Source organism: Anabas testudineus, chromosome 13 (assembly GCF_900324465.2).
Source record: "Anabas testudineus chromosome 13, fAnaTes1.2, whole genome shotgun sequence".
Taxonomy (NCBI): Eukaryota; Metazoa; Chordata; class Actinopteri; order Anabantiformes; family Anabantidae; genus Anabas; species Anabas testudineus.
The window spans coordinates 21,479,611-21,497,247 of record NC_046622.1 but is presented as its reverse complement, the minus strand read 5'-3'; the positions used below and the strand labels follow the sequence as shown (position 1 = coordinate 21,497,247).

At 39.5% G+C, this 17,637-nt stretch overlaps 2 protein-coding genes across 4 annotated transcripts; both read right to left on the bottom strand.

Annotated features, from left to right (window-relative positions):
• Positions 1-2,920, bottom strand: pih1d2 (PIH1 domain containing 2). Of its 3 annotated transcripts, XM_026340464.1 has the most exons (6): positions 2,786-2,920; positions 2,437-2,629; positions 1,431-1,557; positions 1,094-1,327; positions 696-970; positions 1-542 (listed from the first exon to the last, which is right to left on the bottom strand). In XM_026340464.1, exons 2-6 carry the CDS (start codon positions 2,617-2,619, stop codon positions 408-410), a joined length of 954 nt encoding a protein of 317 aa, XP_026196249.1. In that variant the 5' UTR covers positions 2,620-2,629; positions 2,786-2,920; the 3' UTR covers positions 1-407. The 3 variants fall into 3 exon arrangements, with proteins under 3 accessions (XP_026196249.1, XP_026196241.1, XP_026196257.1); XM_026340456.1 differs by having other exon boundaries at positions 2,437-2,910; XM_026340472.1 differs by having other exon boundaries at positions 1-539; positions 2,437-2,910.
• A 170-nt stretch (positions 2,921-3,090) lies between these two features.
• On the bottom strand, positions 3,091-9,702 carry tmprss5 (transmembrane serine protease 5). The gene is made up of 13 exons (XM_026340482.1): positions 9,542-9,702; positions 8,526-8,664; positions 8,064-8,144; positions 6,719-6,838; positions 6,040-6,175; positions 5,708-5,821; positions 5,555-5,598; positions 5,217-5,379; positions 4,929-5,113; positions 3,975-4,073; positions 3,713-3,855; positions 3,418-3,570; positions 3,091-3,207 (listed from the first exon to the last, which is right to left on the bottom strand). The coding sequence occupies exons 1-13, from the start codon at positions 9,542-9,544 to the stop codon at positions 3,196-3,198; spliced, it is 1,392 nt and encodes a 463-aa protein (XP_026196267.1). The 5' UTR covers positions 9,545-9,702; the 3' UTR covers positions 3,091-3,195.
• Positions 9,703-17,637: the final 7,935 nt, after the last annotated feature.

Here is a 17,637-nt window from a genome sequence, read left to right as displayed (position 1 = left end):
TATTATTTTTTGGTCAATTATTACCGTACGGAGGCGACAAGCACATAGTCATTATACACCTCCGCTTAAACACCCACACATTAATAAACAAAACACACATATTGTCATTAAAGTCCATTATATTTTTGGGTTGAGAATAAAATTTCGCTGCTGCACATCAACCCACACATGACACATTTGGTCCAAAAAACATTTGGGCAATGGAAGTGGTTAATTTTTCAGGAAGCTGCTTATTGTCTGTTGGCTTGACTTTTAATAGTTTACAGTGCGATGTGGTGTTTTTAGATTAAACAGCAGGAATTTAGTTTGTTTTGGTTATTTACTTTGAGGTATTCTCTGTCTCAGTTTCCTCGGCCCACCTCCAGCATCCTGTCTCTATAGATGTGCTTCTCCACTATGGCAAATGGTCACAAAACATCCACTCGCAAAGTCAGCCTTCGTTTCTTCTTGTTAAAGACGGCTGATGCAGTGTCTTCATTTACAGTTTTTGGAAACTCCAGAAGCAAATAGTAAAAATCCTCAGCCGCCAGTAATACGTCCTTCTGCGGAAAATGAAAGAAATGAGCACACTGTAACTCACAACAGCAGAAACAGGCCAATTATGTATTTTTTATGACATCCAACTATGCGATGACACACACTGGATTCTAAGGGGTTCATTATAACTTGGTTCAAGGGATTGTGTAACTGCTAACCTTAGAGATACTCAGCTGGCACTCTGACATGGAGCAAACTTTTGGCAGCTCCACTGTCAGCTCCATGCTGAGAGGAATTCCTGCTGTGTCAGTCTTCACTTCTAGTTGGTACTCTGGCTTCTGAGGCTGCACAAAAGTGCTGGAGATGACCTGAATCAAATCTTTCTTTTTGTGCTCTGCAGGTCTGCACATCATTTGGGCTTCTGGCTCCTTGTCTTGTTTCTCTGAACGCAGACAGGAGATCTGCTGTAAGAGGGTAGCAGGGCTCTGACTGGCTGTAAAAAGGAGAGCTATAGGTTATTAGGAACTGTGGTAGGAGGTGAAAGATGGTGCAAAATAAAGGACTTCTAACAGAAAGAGGTTTGTAGCTTATCAGGGTTCAAGACTTATTACTCTACCTGTGTCAGATTGTTTGAAGATGTTGGGCTGGAACCCAAGCCGGCGATGCAGGTCATCTGGGCTACTTTTTGGGCTACTGCTGACAACAGTGTACTCCTGAGATAATTTCATCCCATGCTGTTGCTGGACAAAGCTCAGAGCCAGCATATAGACATGACTAATCTCTTTTTTGTCCTTCTTACTTTCCTGTAACACTACAGGGTTTATCGCCACATCTAGCACAGTGTACAAGCCTGCAGAATGAAGACACACACAATTTACTGGTTTTCTTGTTTATATCATGTGACACAAAGGCCAGTTCTGTGGCTCGAAATGCAGCACAGCTCAGTCTTTTACCTTGATCTTTTTTTGTGTCTGTTTCCAGTTTTCCTGCACATAACGGTAATGGCTTGCTGGGATCCTGAGGTGCAGGCACACGTTTCCAGCTGCATATGTTGACATAGAGCAACCCCTTCTTGGGTTCCTGTTGAGGACACAGATGCACTCTCTGTAAAAACCCTGTCAAAAGATAACCTATCTATACAGGTGCGGTGTTTAGTAAAAGCCCACTCACAAATAAAAAATTTAAATGTAATTTTAAAGTACATAGGAAGTTGTATGTCTGCAGCACTTAATCAATTAATTGAACTAATTTAATTAAAATCATTTGATAGTTGTTATGTTGTGTTTAAATTTGGTCCCAAATTTGGTTTTTGATGTGATCTGTTGGACTCTGTTATGCTACAGGATTTATTATTTAAAAAAAGATGGTTGAACAGATGCTCCATGTATTACAGTTCTGTCACTTTGTGTATATCTGCACACCTGCCAACATAATGCCAAAAGCATTTTCAGCTCATTTACATAACATGTGGCCAAAAACAGTCAAAAAGTCAAAAATCTGAATTCAAACTGTGTGTACCTGTGAATAAAAACTGAACTGATTACAGAAGCTCAATATAAACCATCACAGCAAAAAGGTTTAAGAGAGTTAACTCGGAAAGTAAGTATTACCTTGAAAATAATTATTGATTACTACTGGAGAGTCGGCAACTAAAATGTAGAAATGTTTCTATATATATTTGATTGTGTTTTAAGAAACAGCTTTAATTGTTTCTGTGTATGCCAAGTGATTAATGAACACCTTAGACAAAACGGGCTACAACAGCTCTGTGAGGCGACAACACACAAACACCGGAGGTGACCGGAAGCTCCAGTCAGCAGGTTACTGAGCTGACTGGATCGGAGCCGGCGTTGATGAGACTCACCTGTGCTTCGCCAGCTTTGACCAAAATGTTGATGTTGATGTGGAGTCGCTGTCAAGACGTCCGAGCTACAACAAAGCTAACAAATAAGCTGTTACCTGTATTTCAGTGCGCAGACACGAGTCGAGCTGAGGTGGTGAAGTGAGCTCAGCTCCTTCTTTCATCTGTCTCTGGATGAACGTGCTGTAGGCTTCAGGGTCAGTTTCACAAAGATCATCCAGCATGGACCAAAACTGGCTGACTTGCTGCAAAACATCCTCTGTGCTGCCAGCGAAGGACATCTTAAGGTGACTGTTTTGGAGTTGGCAAATTCTTAGTTAAAGTTAACTTGGTAGCTAACCTAGCTAGCTGTTAGCCACTAACAAAACAACTAGCTTAGCGTCAACTAAGACAAACGGTGCAGTTTGTGAGTTTAATTATAGCAAGTTTGTCTATAGTGTTACAAACCAATGCTGCTGCCGAAATAGGCTCTCTATCTTAGAGGATATAGAACAGCTGTAATAAAATAGCTAGCTTTAATTTTAAATACTGTCAACTTAAAATAACACCTGACATTAGTTTAGCTAGTGTTGTCAGTTGCTATAGAAACTAGATGTGAGGAAACGCGTAGGCCACCTGGTGGTTAAACGTAGAACTGCAGCTTAATAATCACACCGGACACAGTTTTATAAGAAGCATAATTTATATTTAGTACATGAAAAATATAACGTAAAAATGCATTTGGATGTCTCCAGTCTGTCTTTATGTTAACATTATATAACGGACATTTAAAGTGAAAATATTAACTAAAAATATGATCTTTTTCAAATATGTCAAATAGTAATATCTGCAGCATCCTTTGCTTGATGTGTGAGTCTTCATGAGTAATTCTGCAAAGAGCAAAAACAATTATTAGCAATCAGTGTAAAAAAAAAAAAACATCATTATATTCCATTGTGTTCCTTCCTTGCAGATAATTGAAAAAGACCTATTGTAATTCAAGATCGTATCCATAATAACCTGTGTTTTGACAGCTGACCATATGTTTTGTATGTAATTTGGTTGCGTCTTTTCACAGGATTTCTAAAATATCTGTCTACCTCAATCATGTCATAGATCCAGCCTAAGAATTCAGCCACTTTGGTGTAAACTCCAGGGTGGTTGGGCTCTGCACAGCCTGTCCCCCAGCTGACGACCCCTAGGAGCCTCCACACATTTTCATCCTGGCAAACCAGGGGACCCCCACTGTCCCCCTGAAGAGGTAAACATAAACACTGTTCATTACAGACTGGCCCAGCTCTCACTAAGGTGCCATATCACCATAAACAAATGGCAGATAAGAGGTTGAACCTTTAACACGCCTCTGCATGGTACTGTTCAAAACATACATCTGACCTGACAAGCATCCACCTTTCCCTCTGTGTATCCAGCACAAAGCATCCGTGGCGTGATCTCTCCATTGTACATGCAGGAGCTGTTACACTTTTTTGTGCTTATTAGGGGAACTGGCGCCTCTTTCAGGGTGTCAGGTGAGTGAACTGAAAGCAAAAACACATATTTAAAGCTCATGTGTCAGTACATCAAGCACACCCAGACATCATGTTTGAACAGACATGCAGTGGATGCAAATTAGTTTCAGAGCATTATTTTGTCTTACCACCATCAGGCTGTGTATACCCCCATCCAGAAATCCAGCATTGTGTACCTCCTGGAAGATCATAGTCATACTGAGGCAAGCAGACAGGTCTGATTGTATCTAGGTAAAGGGATAAAGGAACTTTTTCAGGTTGAAATATGATCATTTATAATTCACAATCATCTAGTTATTAGGGCTTCTCTTCTGCACTCTGTGAGAGACATACAGCTACATTTGCAGGATGTACTCTCAAAATGATTGGGTTTTCAAATCATTGCTAATCTGTCCCCTTCCTCTCATATGTGTGCTGCTTACTGCTACCTCACTCAGTTGTTTGACCTTTACTGTGCACACTGGTGTATGTGCAGAGTTTGACACTAGAAGTTGATTTCATGTTCATGTTGTAAGAGAGGCCTCAATCTCTCAGCTTAGAAAATTTACAAACTAGAATAATTTTGACATGCCGATTCTGCTCCAGTATGCAACTTACAGAACCTTAACTTCAAACATGTGCACATATACTGTACTGTGAATGGACATGACAGTAAAGTAGTTTTGTCTCAGGCACAAACTATTACTTAAAACAGTGTCATTTCACAAAACAGGATTGGAGGGTATCTTTAGCCTTGGTGAGGTTGTAAGCTTATGTTTGAACTGTATGTTCTGTAAGATGTCGTGGGGCTGAGGGGGGAGTTTCAGTTATGGTGCAACATATGTATATATTGTTGTTTATTCATGTTAGAGAAGTTAGTGCTCCCCAAACACAAGGCAGGGTTTTTCATTCTTTAAAAAAGGATAATGCAGCCACTTTTGTGGTGGTCTGATGGCTTGTTTGCTGAAATATATGATAGCTGAAGAAAATAAAATGGTTACCTGAGGCCCTAATATTGAACTATATAGTTGTTCTGAACTGCTGCTATCTGAGCTTCTACAGTAGATTGTGTGTAAAACCTGACAAGAGGCTCCCAGACAGACCTGAGAAATTAAATGGTGTCCGCAGTTTTATCAAGGCTATATCGCTATCATGGCTCCTGTGGTTGTAGTTCTTGTTGTAGATGATCTTCTCCACAGCATATCCTGTGTGCTGAGCCATTTTAGCTGAGCTGCGGGTGACGATACCAGCGTAGACAACCCAGCTGGACACCTGAGGCAGCCTGTAGCTGACATTTGATGAATGAGGGGAGAAGTTAGATACACATACACTAAGAGAGGACTATCATGTGTCCAGCGTGAATTTAGTGCTCATAAGGTTGGCAGTTTTACTTGTGCACACAGTGGGCAGCTGTGACTACCCATTGACTTGTGATGATGGAGCCTCCGCAGGTGTGACGGTTGCTGTAGTAGAGACTGACTTGCCAGGGCCACCTGCCCAGTGGGGCCTCAACTCCACCGATTATCCTGGGCAACTTTGCTCGTGTCCCACACTCTACAAAGAGATCCATTCATTAAATAGGAGTTGAATTGGTTTGTCAGAAAGTGCTGCAGCAAGTGGCATCATCCACTCTTTGTGCCTCTGACATAAAGCCTCTTCTAACAATTATAACTTCAGGGCTTTGAGTTTCGTGCAAAGTCAAACAAAAAGTTAAGTTTAATTTGCTCACCAAAACACTGCAAAGCAATAACCTTCCCTGTGAGACAGCTCCCCCTAAATGAAAATAAATTGGTTAAGTAATGATGCATAATTAATTTGTTAGTGGCCACAATTTTCTCTGCATCGTTATGATTATAAAAGTATGTATGACAAATTGCTTTACTTGAATTGCCACATATTTTCCAGAGTGCTCTTCTGTTCTGAGGTAATTTGTATGAAGCCATCAGCGTAGTTTGGCCCGATATCCGTTAGATTCACTCCCTTATGCTTGGTCAGTCTGGTAAGAGAGCGTATGCAAAATTGGCGGAAGTGAGCAATAAGATAATTTCAAATTCATAGGATGTGAAGAAGGATTGAAAATTGGGTATTAGCAGATTATAAATAAGCTCAGCCTTCACCCCTGGCAAAGCTGGCTATAAGTCAGTAAGCGGGTGTCCAGCTTTCATCAGTGTTAAGGGCTAAGGTGGTGTGTGTGGTCCTGGTAGGATTGCAAACCTGAGATAACCCAGCTGTCTGCAAACCAGTGTTCCCAGTGAAGAGTTCCACCGCTCATAGCACACCGGCAGCCAGGTGGGAAGCTTCCCCAACTGGATCTCGAGTATGGAGTTCTCCGGGCTGATTCTGTAAAACACTGTATCTGATTGATTGAAAATCCCTCCAGAGACAAGCTCTCAGTCAACAGTAATGAACAAGCCTTATTTACATTTGGCTGATGCTTTTAACCAGAGGGACTTACAAGGTTCGAGGCAAAGGCAGGGTTAGTTTAGGGGGGTCTTGCCTAAGGACCCCTACTGAAGGTAGGTAGAGTAGGGTAGGGTAGGCTACAGCTGGGATTCGAACCCCACATGAAGGACAATGATCTGACCACTACACTATCCAGCCTCTTCTGTGAGTGGCAGATAATTAAGAAATACACAAGCATCTATGCTAATGTAGTCAATGCAAACAGATCATTATGTGTGATGTTTTTATGTCAGTCAATAGGCATCTCTCAAGAGTGAGCAAAAGACAAGAAGCTGTCATTGAATGATAAGTTTTCTTCTGTTCAACTAAAAATCACTTCACATGCAAACCATGACCCTGTATAATAAATAGCATGTCAGTAAGATAAATAACTAAACAACGGTGCACTCTTTGTTAATTCAGAAAAACAATACCAAATAAAGCAGTAAACGCAGACCTTTCCTGGGATCAGAGTTCGAAATATCTTCCGTCACATTGCAGAAAGATGTCTCCTTTGTGTCCCCAAGTCCCACTGGACTTTGGGAGGAGGAAGGCCTCAGCAGAAGTTTGACTGTATGTGGTAAAGATATAGTTGGCTCATTTAATCACAAACGATGGCGTGCTCTTTGTTTTCGGAGGTACAGATAATCAGCATTAGTACACATAGCACAGCAGACGAAGCCACTATTGTAAAGCATTAAAAATATTACAATGCAAAAGAGAAAAGAGGAAACTAATAAAATGTTTTCATTGCTGGCAGTGCTGCAGATTAGGGGAAAAAAGGCCAACATTATTATTATTTTTCACCAGCTCTAAAATCTTCCCTGAAGGTCCTATGAGAGGCAATTAAAATCACAAAAATGACTCTGACTTTTACTCCTTAATATTGGTCATGCCCCAGAAACACTGGATCTTACAAGTCAATTTCCTCCTAACAGTGACTTGAATTTGTAAAATTGATGAAGTGCCTTTTTAATGTATTCCCCCAATTCGAAGTGGTCTTTGAATATTTTGATGAGTCCAAGTAATTAATTGATTCATTTCAGAAAATGAACACCAGATTAATCAGTAATAAAAATAATTGTTGGTTGCTAATTTTTAAACTTTTAAATGCTCGTACTGGATTGGTCTCAGAAATCCAGCACAGACAAAGCCACTTCAGTAGAGCAATGAATATTACGATGCAGAAGAGAAAAGAGCAAAGTATTGAACATTTTTCATCACACACGGTGCTGTGGACAAAAAAAGCAACATTATTATTATTTTCTTTCTGGTTGAAGGTGCTCTGAGAGGCAATTAAAAACACAAACATTACACTGACTTTTAGTCCTTAATATTGGCCAAGCTCCAGAACCACTGGATCTTACAAGTCAATGTCAAACACTGACGGGAATTGTGCCTCTTTCCCAATTTTTAGCCATTATCCAGATATTAAGGTTCTTTATTATTAAAACCATACCTCCCAAAATATTGGTCATGTATAAACCTCATGTTATGGTACTGTATGTTATTGCCTGATTAATTATTAACCATTTTAGTTATTTAAAACGCCTTACATTCAGTGGTTCCAGATTTTCAAATAAGTAAATCTGCTACAGTATGTTTCAGAGCTTTTAAATGCTAATACTGGATTTCTGAGGCCAATACAATATCAGTCAGGCTCCACTGTACAAAGCAGCCCTAAAGAAAATGCACAGAACCTCGAGTAGATAAAACTAGACATTTGCACATTGATTTTCAGTTCCTGGTTACTGTTAAGCTCATTAAGTGATTCTTTCTCAGACACTGTGACTCACCTAGAAACCAGACACCTACAGCTAAGCCTCCCAGGAGTCCAACTGCACACACTGCTGCCAGCACCCTCACAAGCCTGTGAGCTAAAGCAACAGTTAAGACTGGAGTTAATGCCTTCTGATCCCAGAAATGAGCTCACAAGAATTATTAAATGTCAGCTGTTACATATATATAGCACAGTGACACACAGCACTGAGGCTGAGGCAGAAATTAATAAGCCATATCCTGTAAAGCATGAAACGAAAGAGTTAAAAAGCAAATCTACATAGTGGCGTTTTTATAAGAAAGTGCTTTACTGCACTTATCACTACACTGCAGAGGATTTGATTTAGTCTTAATTAGACTTGTTTTTTACATTTGTAGCACCTTTTCAACAGGTCTGTTGTTTACTGCATTAATGAAGCAGGACTGTTGCTGTAGCCTAATGTGAGATGCTCATCAGGTGGTGCACTGCGGGAGCTTACCGTAAGTCGTCGAATGGATCCCTTTTAACCAGCCCTGCACTGCCTTGGTCTCTGCAGCTCCAGCTGTTTTCCCTGAGTGAATCGCAGGACTGACAGCCGCTGGGTTCTCAATCACTGATAACGTGTCTCCATCAGGACTCTACAAGAATTACAGAAGTCACGTCAGGCCTCATTTACACCTCGTTCCTATCTGATAAAGTTTTGGCCAGTTTGTGCCAAAAACTTCCTGCTGACAGTCTGATCCTCGACAGTGCACCTGTCACACTCAGTCAAACTTAATTAGGAGCACTGTAATCCTCGATCGTAGCCACCACTGACCAGTCCAGATGTACAGAGTCAGAGCTACACGTGTGTACAGGTGTGTGCGTCATATCTCCTCAGTGAGTGAGTTATAATGAGCAACCTGAAGCCTGATCATGTCTGTTTTGTGTCTTGTGTTACACATTTTGATTTGAGGTTAAAACACATTTTCTGTTCCTGTCAGTTTTCAGTGTTTTTTTTTTTCCTCAATCTGCAGGTGTGTGTGTGTGTGTGTTTATACTATCCGAGGAGCAGCTGTTTCTATAAGCAACATATTGAGAGTAATTATAATAAAGCCCTACATAGATGTGAAATGCAGACTTGGTATTATACAATTACAGAAGGAATCTACCCATCTTTTCTATACCATCTGCTCTTTTGTATTACTGTAGCACTTCAGTGAAGCTAAACATGTAGCTACAGTGTAATTTTAGCATCAGGAATTTGCATGAGTTGTATATAGTGCAGGAGCAGTTTAGAAGTTTACTACAGCTGTACAAACTGGGTCACATGATGGATATGGATTATAAAAAAGTAATCCATAAGGAAATAAAAAATGCTAGAAACAAGTGTAATACAACGTAGAACTAAGTAGTACATGTGTAAACACCAGCTGTTACTGTATTTGGTGAAGGTGACAGTGTGAAAGAGATGTTGTTGCTTATATTAGACAGATGGACTAATGTGTAGTGAGTATTTAGTCTCCCTGCTCTTACCATGTTTCCCTTGTGTACAGTCCGGAGGAAAAAACAGCGGTGTCCGTGTTCATCTGTAGGCCAGTGCTGGACGCAGACAGGTCTGTCCCGCTCGCAGTTGATGCACCTTTTGCCATTTAACAGAATGCAACTCTGGATTTTCCCTTCACAAAGAGACAATGAGGTCAGCAGTGGTGCAGAGAATGAGGCTGTTGTTTGTCCACCGGGTCATGGGGCCTGTGGAAGCAAACTGAACCAGGTCTTTGTATGAGGGAGCATCTCCAGAGATACCTCCGAGCCGACTATTGATAGGACACTGGGGGGTTGCTAGGTAACACTTTGTACCTGTGCCAAAAGATTGTCCATTTTCACCTGAGACATGTTATTACCTGACAGTTTGTAGGTTCTGAGAGAAGGTCATTATTGCAGATTGTTGAAAAGTCTCATGTCATATCAATCCCCGTCATTTGGAATCCAAAGCTATCATCTCTCAACACTCAAGAACAAAATGAAGTCTGTTCTGTGAGACTGCTGACAGATGAGACTTTCTCTTCTGTCTTCGCTCTTTTAACCAGCTCACAGTTGGACTGATTTGTTTGACAATATTGTTTTTCTGCATTTGAAATAACTTCTTTGTTTCAGGTGCAGTAGAAGGAAAAAATCATTAACTCTGAAAATAGTGAAAACAATTAATAACTGAAAGTGAGAAAATCTAATGATAGTGTTAATTTGAAGATGGTGAGAAAATAGCTTGAACTCTGACACATACGAGATCAAAGCCTGTCTTCTCTTTGTTTCCTGAAAGATCTACTGACATCATATTGAAAAGAAATAAGAACTAGCTAAAGGAAGGACACATACAGGTTATTTATGCGTTTCCCATATGCAGTGTGTAGGTCCAGGTAAAGAGAACGACTACCAGCATGAAGATTCCTCCTCACCTGTCTGCACAGGCCAAATCCAAGAAATGACAGATCAGTTTGACTCATCTATCTGGTGTCATATGGAATAATTTGGAAATCAAACACAAAGTAATTAAGTACCATTGCAGCAGTAGCATGAATTGCATGTGATGAACCAGCAGCTGAAATTCATATTACCAGGGTTGTAAGGTTAATAATGTTTGATAAATTAGGATTGTGCTGAATAGATCTGTAGATGCAAACAGGAGAGCAAGGAGAACATTGCTGTTGTCATTTTCACGGGGATTTGATGTCTCCCTCTTCTGGTGAAATCTGTTATCTCAAACAGTTTAGTAAACAGTTATTTACATATTTGCCAATCACTTTGTGAAGATGAATAAAGTTATATTTATTCATGAAGTGTGTGTGTGTGTGTATCAGATTAGTGTTTCATCTGTGTACTGTATCCCCTATATATCATATTAAAGATTCGTCTTAACCATAACAGTTTATATGTTTGTATAGTCTGTTTTTTATTTATTGTGTTGATTTATTGTTGATTGTACAGTGTCCTTGAGTATTATTATTATTATTATTATTATTATTATTATTATTATTATTATTATTATATTTTATGCAGTCTAGTGGTCAGAGTTTTAATGCCTTTTTGTATTGAGCTCTTTTATAGAGATGTTTATTCAACTTAATAGTAATTTTGGATGCATGGTTTCTTGTGATGTTTAGATGTGTTTTATATGTAGCACTGAAGTGAATAATTAGTTGGAAAGAAAGTGAACAATTCTGATGAATAGTCATTTTAAAGGACACATTTTCAGATCGGTCTTAAAAGGATGTACAGGTGCCTTTATGAACATTGAAAATGGCATAAATAAGAGGACAGAAGACTAATAATACTATAGGATCTCTGAATAGAAACAATGAAAACACTCAGACTGATTTTAGACGTATCAGTAGAGAGGCAACATGTGAATATCAATCTCTTTCATAATGTAGGGCAGACAATAGTAAATGCTCGACCACCTTTTGATTTTTAACTGGGAGTGTGGAGAGGAAAGCAGGATTTCATCAGCACATCTGTGGAGGAAGGAACTTTTACAAACCTTGCAATGCTTTGAAAAACAAAGAAATTGTTTAAATCAATTCTGCACTTCACTTGTAACTGGTGAAGAGAGGATAGTCCTTGGTTTTAGTGAGCAGTCTGGCTGCAGCTGCAGGTGAGATTAGGCTGACTGACTGATCCCTACTGTACACAATTGGTGCTTAGCAGCATGAACGATAATCTCCAGATGTTTGATTTGCAACCTAACTCAAATAATGCAGTTCAATTTACAAGAGGTTGAAGATTGTTGACATGGAGGGTAACTAAAAGATCTGACCGCACAGGTTTGTCGCGACATCAGGGTTTATTTTCAAAGCCTATATACCATGTACTTAATGTACTGCTAAAATGGATGGGGGGAGTGGGGGGGCCAGTAAAGAATTTGGCTGATCATATGAAGTCTGAAAACTGTTGAGAAATCTCACTTTTAACAAAAATCGCTCTAAATGTATAATAGGTCAAAAGGCAGAGCACAACTGTGAATGTCCCCGTCGCTAATAATTCTACTGCTACGGATGTCTGAGCGTTATGTATACAAAAGTATACCAAATTCTGAAATTTACCAGAAATGCTTCAAAAATAATAGTGAAACTCAGTGAGTTGAACAGTTTGATAAAATCCTAGAAACACACTTCTGTCAGTAAAACACAGTACAGCTCAACCACACCATAAACTACAACCTGCAAAATGATCATAAAGGTAAATCAACACCTCTTGGAAAACAATAAAAACTTAACAACGTGAGCTTATAAGGTAGATTTTATAGCAGAAGCTCTTGTAAAAGACTGCCTAGTAAGTAGTAAATTCACTTTTCACAGTCGTACATTTAATGTGAATTTATTCCAAATGTATGTATTTTTAGAAATGGTCTGTTATTTATTAAAAATGAAAAACTGAAGCCTCTTAGTCACAGATGACCCAGTGTGAACCAGAGTCTGTGGCTCCACTATGAAGAGGCTGGCTGTGGCCCAGTTTGGAGCAGTATCTGTCTCTCTGTGCTCTGAGGGGGAAGCAGGCTCCCTGTGTGGTGTAGTGAGATTTGATCAGCTCCACTCTTGTCTCAGCTATTAGTATCCAAACCTTGAGCATCAGATGGGGCCTCACAGTCTCTGCTCTGAAATTGGACAGAAGAAGGGGAGGCTTCTCTTCAGGGTTTAGATGTTTAGCCTGACAGCTGTTTGCCAAAGACCAGTCCAGCAAGTCATTTAAAACTGATTCGTGTATGTGTGGGCTGTCATGTAAGTCGTGCTCGATGCAGTTAGTTGTTTAACACTATATGGAAGTGGATAGAGTTACAGTCATATATAGTAATAAGATGTTACCAGAATTATCTGTACAGGTCTTGTTAGCCAGTTTTCTTGCTCGTATGAAATTGTGTTTATTTGGTGTGAATCCACTTTGATCAATGACTGCCTAAAGTCTGAACACATGGTCATTTTCAGATGATGGGTGTGCTGGGCCCTTACTGCAGCTGCGTTCCGTGCCTGCTTGCTATAATACTCAGTCTGGATGCAGGCCTTAAATAGACCTAACTGTATGTATGTGTGAAATGAGTATTTTTTTCTATTATGTGAATCTATGTGCATCAGATTTATATGGTCAAAAGTTACTAATTGGATCCTTAACTTTTCTAAAGCATAAATGCCATGCACGCTTGCACCGTCAGGAGATAGTCGTGCCCACTGAAAGCTGTCCAGGTCATGATGCAGCACAGGGTAAGGGCAGAAACCAGTGATCTATGCCCCTTCTATTTCAACAGACACACTCGCACACACTGATTGCCTGGCTCTCTCTCTCTTTGTACTTCAGTAATTGTATTGCTCTGCTGGCTGCCAGCGATCTCTGTCTTCTGTGGAGCAGTAAATCCTTTGTTCTTGAGCCATTGCAACAGTCTGAGCTGCATGTCAGCTGCGGTAGCATACTGCCCTCATGTGGTACACTTTAGCACCTTCATTTAGGGTCTGCTGAGGAAATAAAAGCTGTAATCATTTTGTGTAATTATTCGTGTGCATCCCAAACCCCAAAGTTTAAAACGTTTCTTATCTTATTAAATGCTCATAAAGACTTTTCTCTTCTTGAAAATGTTGAATGCATTGGTCTACACTGATGACAAGAGGAGGAGAGAAGTTCAGTCGCAGTTTTCTAGAGCATCTCTGTTGGACCATTTTTGTTTTTTAGGAATAAAAAGTAATAACTATTTTAATTTAGGTGTTTAATTGTGCAGCATATTGTAATTACAGGACAACATTTGAGTGCTCAAAGCACGAGTGTTGTCTCACCATAGCTGCTAAATGGTATGCAGTTGTGTCTGGATTGAAAGTGGCAGGATGAATAAATAGCTGTCATGTATGTGTTTGTGTCTTGTCTTGTAGAGGCTAATGATAGGGAGGGTGGGTAAGAGCAGAGCTGCTCCCCACCAGATGGTGGCTAATGTGGTTTGCTTTAGCTGCCCACCACGCTCACTCTCATTAAACAGAAGAGATTACATTAACACTGACTCCCACTCAATCTGCTCCTCAGCTGAGCGCAGCTTTGGACTGTAGACAAGGTTCATATTGGTGGTGGTGGGGGGGGGTTACAGAGGTGATTGTCGTTTTTCACAGAGTCAAAATTACATATTTGCTCTAAAACTAAATTAATTTTCTCATTAAGGAAATGAAAGTTGGAGAGAAAATTACAAAGAAATGCTTAAGACCAGGGATCAACTACAAACATTTCAAAGCTTGTTTTCTTATTTTTTTTAAACTGTAGTTGACTCTCTTGTTGCTCTCAAGAAGCTCAACTCTCATGTGCTCTGGTTATGAGTTCAGTGTTTAACATATCACAGTGAATCTACCATGAATCTGTCAGGTTATGACAAAAAAAAATAAAAAATACAAAAAAAATAAAAATAAAGAAACAATGAACAATAAAGTCAATTATAAATTAAGATAATTATGTATTTATGAATTCATATTAAAATGAATCTGCCCATTGGAATGGATGAAGTTGATGATGTTAACAGGGTTTCTCCTCTGAACTTGCAGTTCAAGATATTTTATGTGTTGTCTCTTCTCAGAATCTACACAAGTCCTTCAGGCTCCTATTATTGTCATATTGTTGTTCAAATATATTTGAATCATGCCTTGTGCATTTGCCCTCCTACAATCTGAGGAGTTTAAGTTTGACATCCTCCCTTTGTAAAACACAGCAAATCAACTTGCAGCCCCCTCAACAGTCAAATATCTGTAAATTGTGACCTCTACAGGCACAAAGTGATTCTTTCCTGGTTGTTCACTTTGAAGACACATTTTTAGACCATGGGCCTGCACCACATCATACTAACTTTGGGCTCAGTTTGGGTTTTCCGTAACACGAAACTGGCTCAGTCTTAATTGGGCCAGATCACTGTGGCACCGTATGCTGCAGGGCTAACATGCACCGTAGCAGATTAACTGAGTCGCCGTTCAAACAAGATCGAATAGGCTAAATCAGTCAGATTGATTTGTTTCAGACTTTCTTTGGTCACTGTGGTTTTATCATTAAATAACTACATAATGATATTTATGTAGTTTATGTAGAAATTAGTATTTCATATCTGGTTCTAATGATTTTCTTGTTAATAATGTTACTAACACCTTATGTTACACTGCTGTGAAGGATAATGTGTTTAAGGCCTGCTAGATGACCTGATCAGTTCACACAACCTCCTTTTGGGCATCAGTGGTGTGAAATATTTTTCTTCTAATAACATTTAAACACACACACACACCATGTATTCAGTGTTTTTACTGTTGTTCAACAGAAACAATGTAGGCTTGGTGGAAAGTAAGTGAATGGAGTCAAATACTGTCGCTGAAATAAAATGTAAATCATCCTTGTGAAAACTGAGTGAGCTGGAAAAACTCAAAGCACTAGAAAATAAGAGAGCATAATCATTGTAGAGAGAAACTGTAAACACTGCAGGCTGGAATTTAGCTGACGGGGTTGAAGTCATATAGCTAGGAAATAGATTACACAATAAAACATCCACAGCGTACGCAGAGACGGCTTTATGGGAAAATGAAGATAGAGAAGGAAACCAAAGGAAAACATGCAGTGGTCCAATAACCTGTTAAATCACCAAGGCATTAAGCAAACATTAAACAAAAAGCCTAGCATCACAAAACGTACAGTATGCTGTCAGCACTTGTAATTAAGAGGTCTCACTTTTACTGTGCTGTGCAGGGAGCAATGGCAGACCTCATAAAGTGATTCTTAGCTCCTTTCACATATGGGATAAAACAAGCCAGCTGTGGCTCTGGCAGCGTGCCATCAGAGGTCACCACCGAGTCTGGAGTCACTCCAGATGTTTTCAAGTAGCCCAGATGACACATAAACTCTATAAACAGCTTGAGGCTATGAAGGTTTGTGGCAGGAGCCAATAAACTGTTAAGAGGGATCACCAGCACGGCCTTTGTCCAGATGATGACCAGAGCTACAGCAGCACTGCAAAAGTGAAATGTCCAGGCTGAATTAGGACCCCAGGGTGTGGAGAGAGAGAGAGCAGAGTTAGACCAGATATGTGCATACGGCACGTCAGTGGTTGGCAGGATGGATGGATATAATGTATTGGACAAATGAATGAGATGGTTGATTGATTACATCATAAATACACTAATTCAGTACTCAAGTCAAAGTACTTTCTGAAGAAATATTAAAGATAAAGATATTTTAAGCAATGCTGAATTCCATGCTGTAACATGCAGTAAATGTCTAGTTCAGATTAGTTTGACAAACTTTGAAAGGTGAAAATTATGGAAAAGAAATGTTTAGTATTTAATAAAAAAAAACAAGTCTAGAGATCTGGGTTATCTAATAACTTCAAATCAACACGATGGTAAAGGTGGAGCTGATCTTAACCAGTTTATGTACTGACAGGTGGTTATTCATAATAATCCAGAATTTATTAGTGGATTCGATTTTATAAGATAAAACAACCAACAACCAAAGAAAGTGTAGTAAAAATTACAGAACTGCAGTAGAGATGGAAATACTCGAGGTACTTTAAAACACAATATACAAATACGTACAGTACTTGACTAAATGTACTTTGTCACGACCACAGGTAAAAATTATGAAAGTTAAAGTAGTGAATACACAGTAATGTAATATTGGTCTTGACCAGATACTTTATGTGTGTTTGTATTATTAACTGTTGAACTCAGCGACGTACAGCTCGTCAGACAGAAAGAGGCTGAGCGTCATTACTGAATCCAGGAAGCTGAAACAGCAGGCAAATGACACAGGATGCATAAAATAGTAAATGGTTTTATTCTTTTTTTAACCATGCCACCGAACACTGACGCATACAGAGTTGTGCCTGAATCCACACTGAGAAAACACTTTCACACACTATGTTACAAAGCTGTAATGAAGAGGGGGGAGGGGGTTTACTGCACACATGGCAAGAAGAGCAACCCTGATTGGACACCAGGTCGAGCTTTGATCTGGCCCTGAGGTAGACAGACATTGACATAATCTAAACAATGCTAATCACATCCTTCTAGGACACATCAAATAAAAGGACATCTGCATTATCACAACATAGAAAGATCAAAGAAAAAACCCTTTTCAAACAAAAGTGCTCTATTTCTTTTGGTCCACCGAGGAAAACCATTTATAGTGCATGTCCATGTAGAATAGATACAGTGAATGTGTTTTCATGGCACTGAGTGTTGTTGGCTACTTAAGAAGGCATTGGTAATGCCCACAGACGCCAAGATTCGCTATACACACGGTTTTCTTCTAAAGATTTCAGTCCACTGTCACTTTGAAGGGAACAATTTGAGACAAGCGTGTACTTTTACATCAAAATTGCTTGGAACTTGCATCAGAGTACCAGCCACTATCACAGTATGTTGCTTCCAGTTGCAATGTTGAGACAAAGTGGATCTACATGGCAGTCTATCTTTAATTAAGTAACAATAAACAAACACCCAGAAACGACTACCAATAGCACAGACCCATGTAGTCAAGCACATCGATGCTCTACTTATAAAAGAGGCACGAGGGAGGGATCTTAACCAAATCAGACTTATAAAACACACACGTTTAGATGTTTCTCAAATCATACC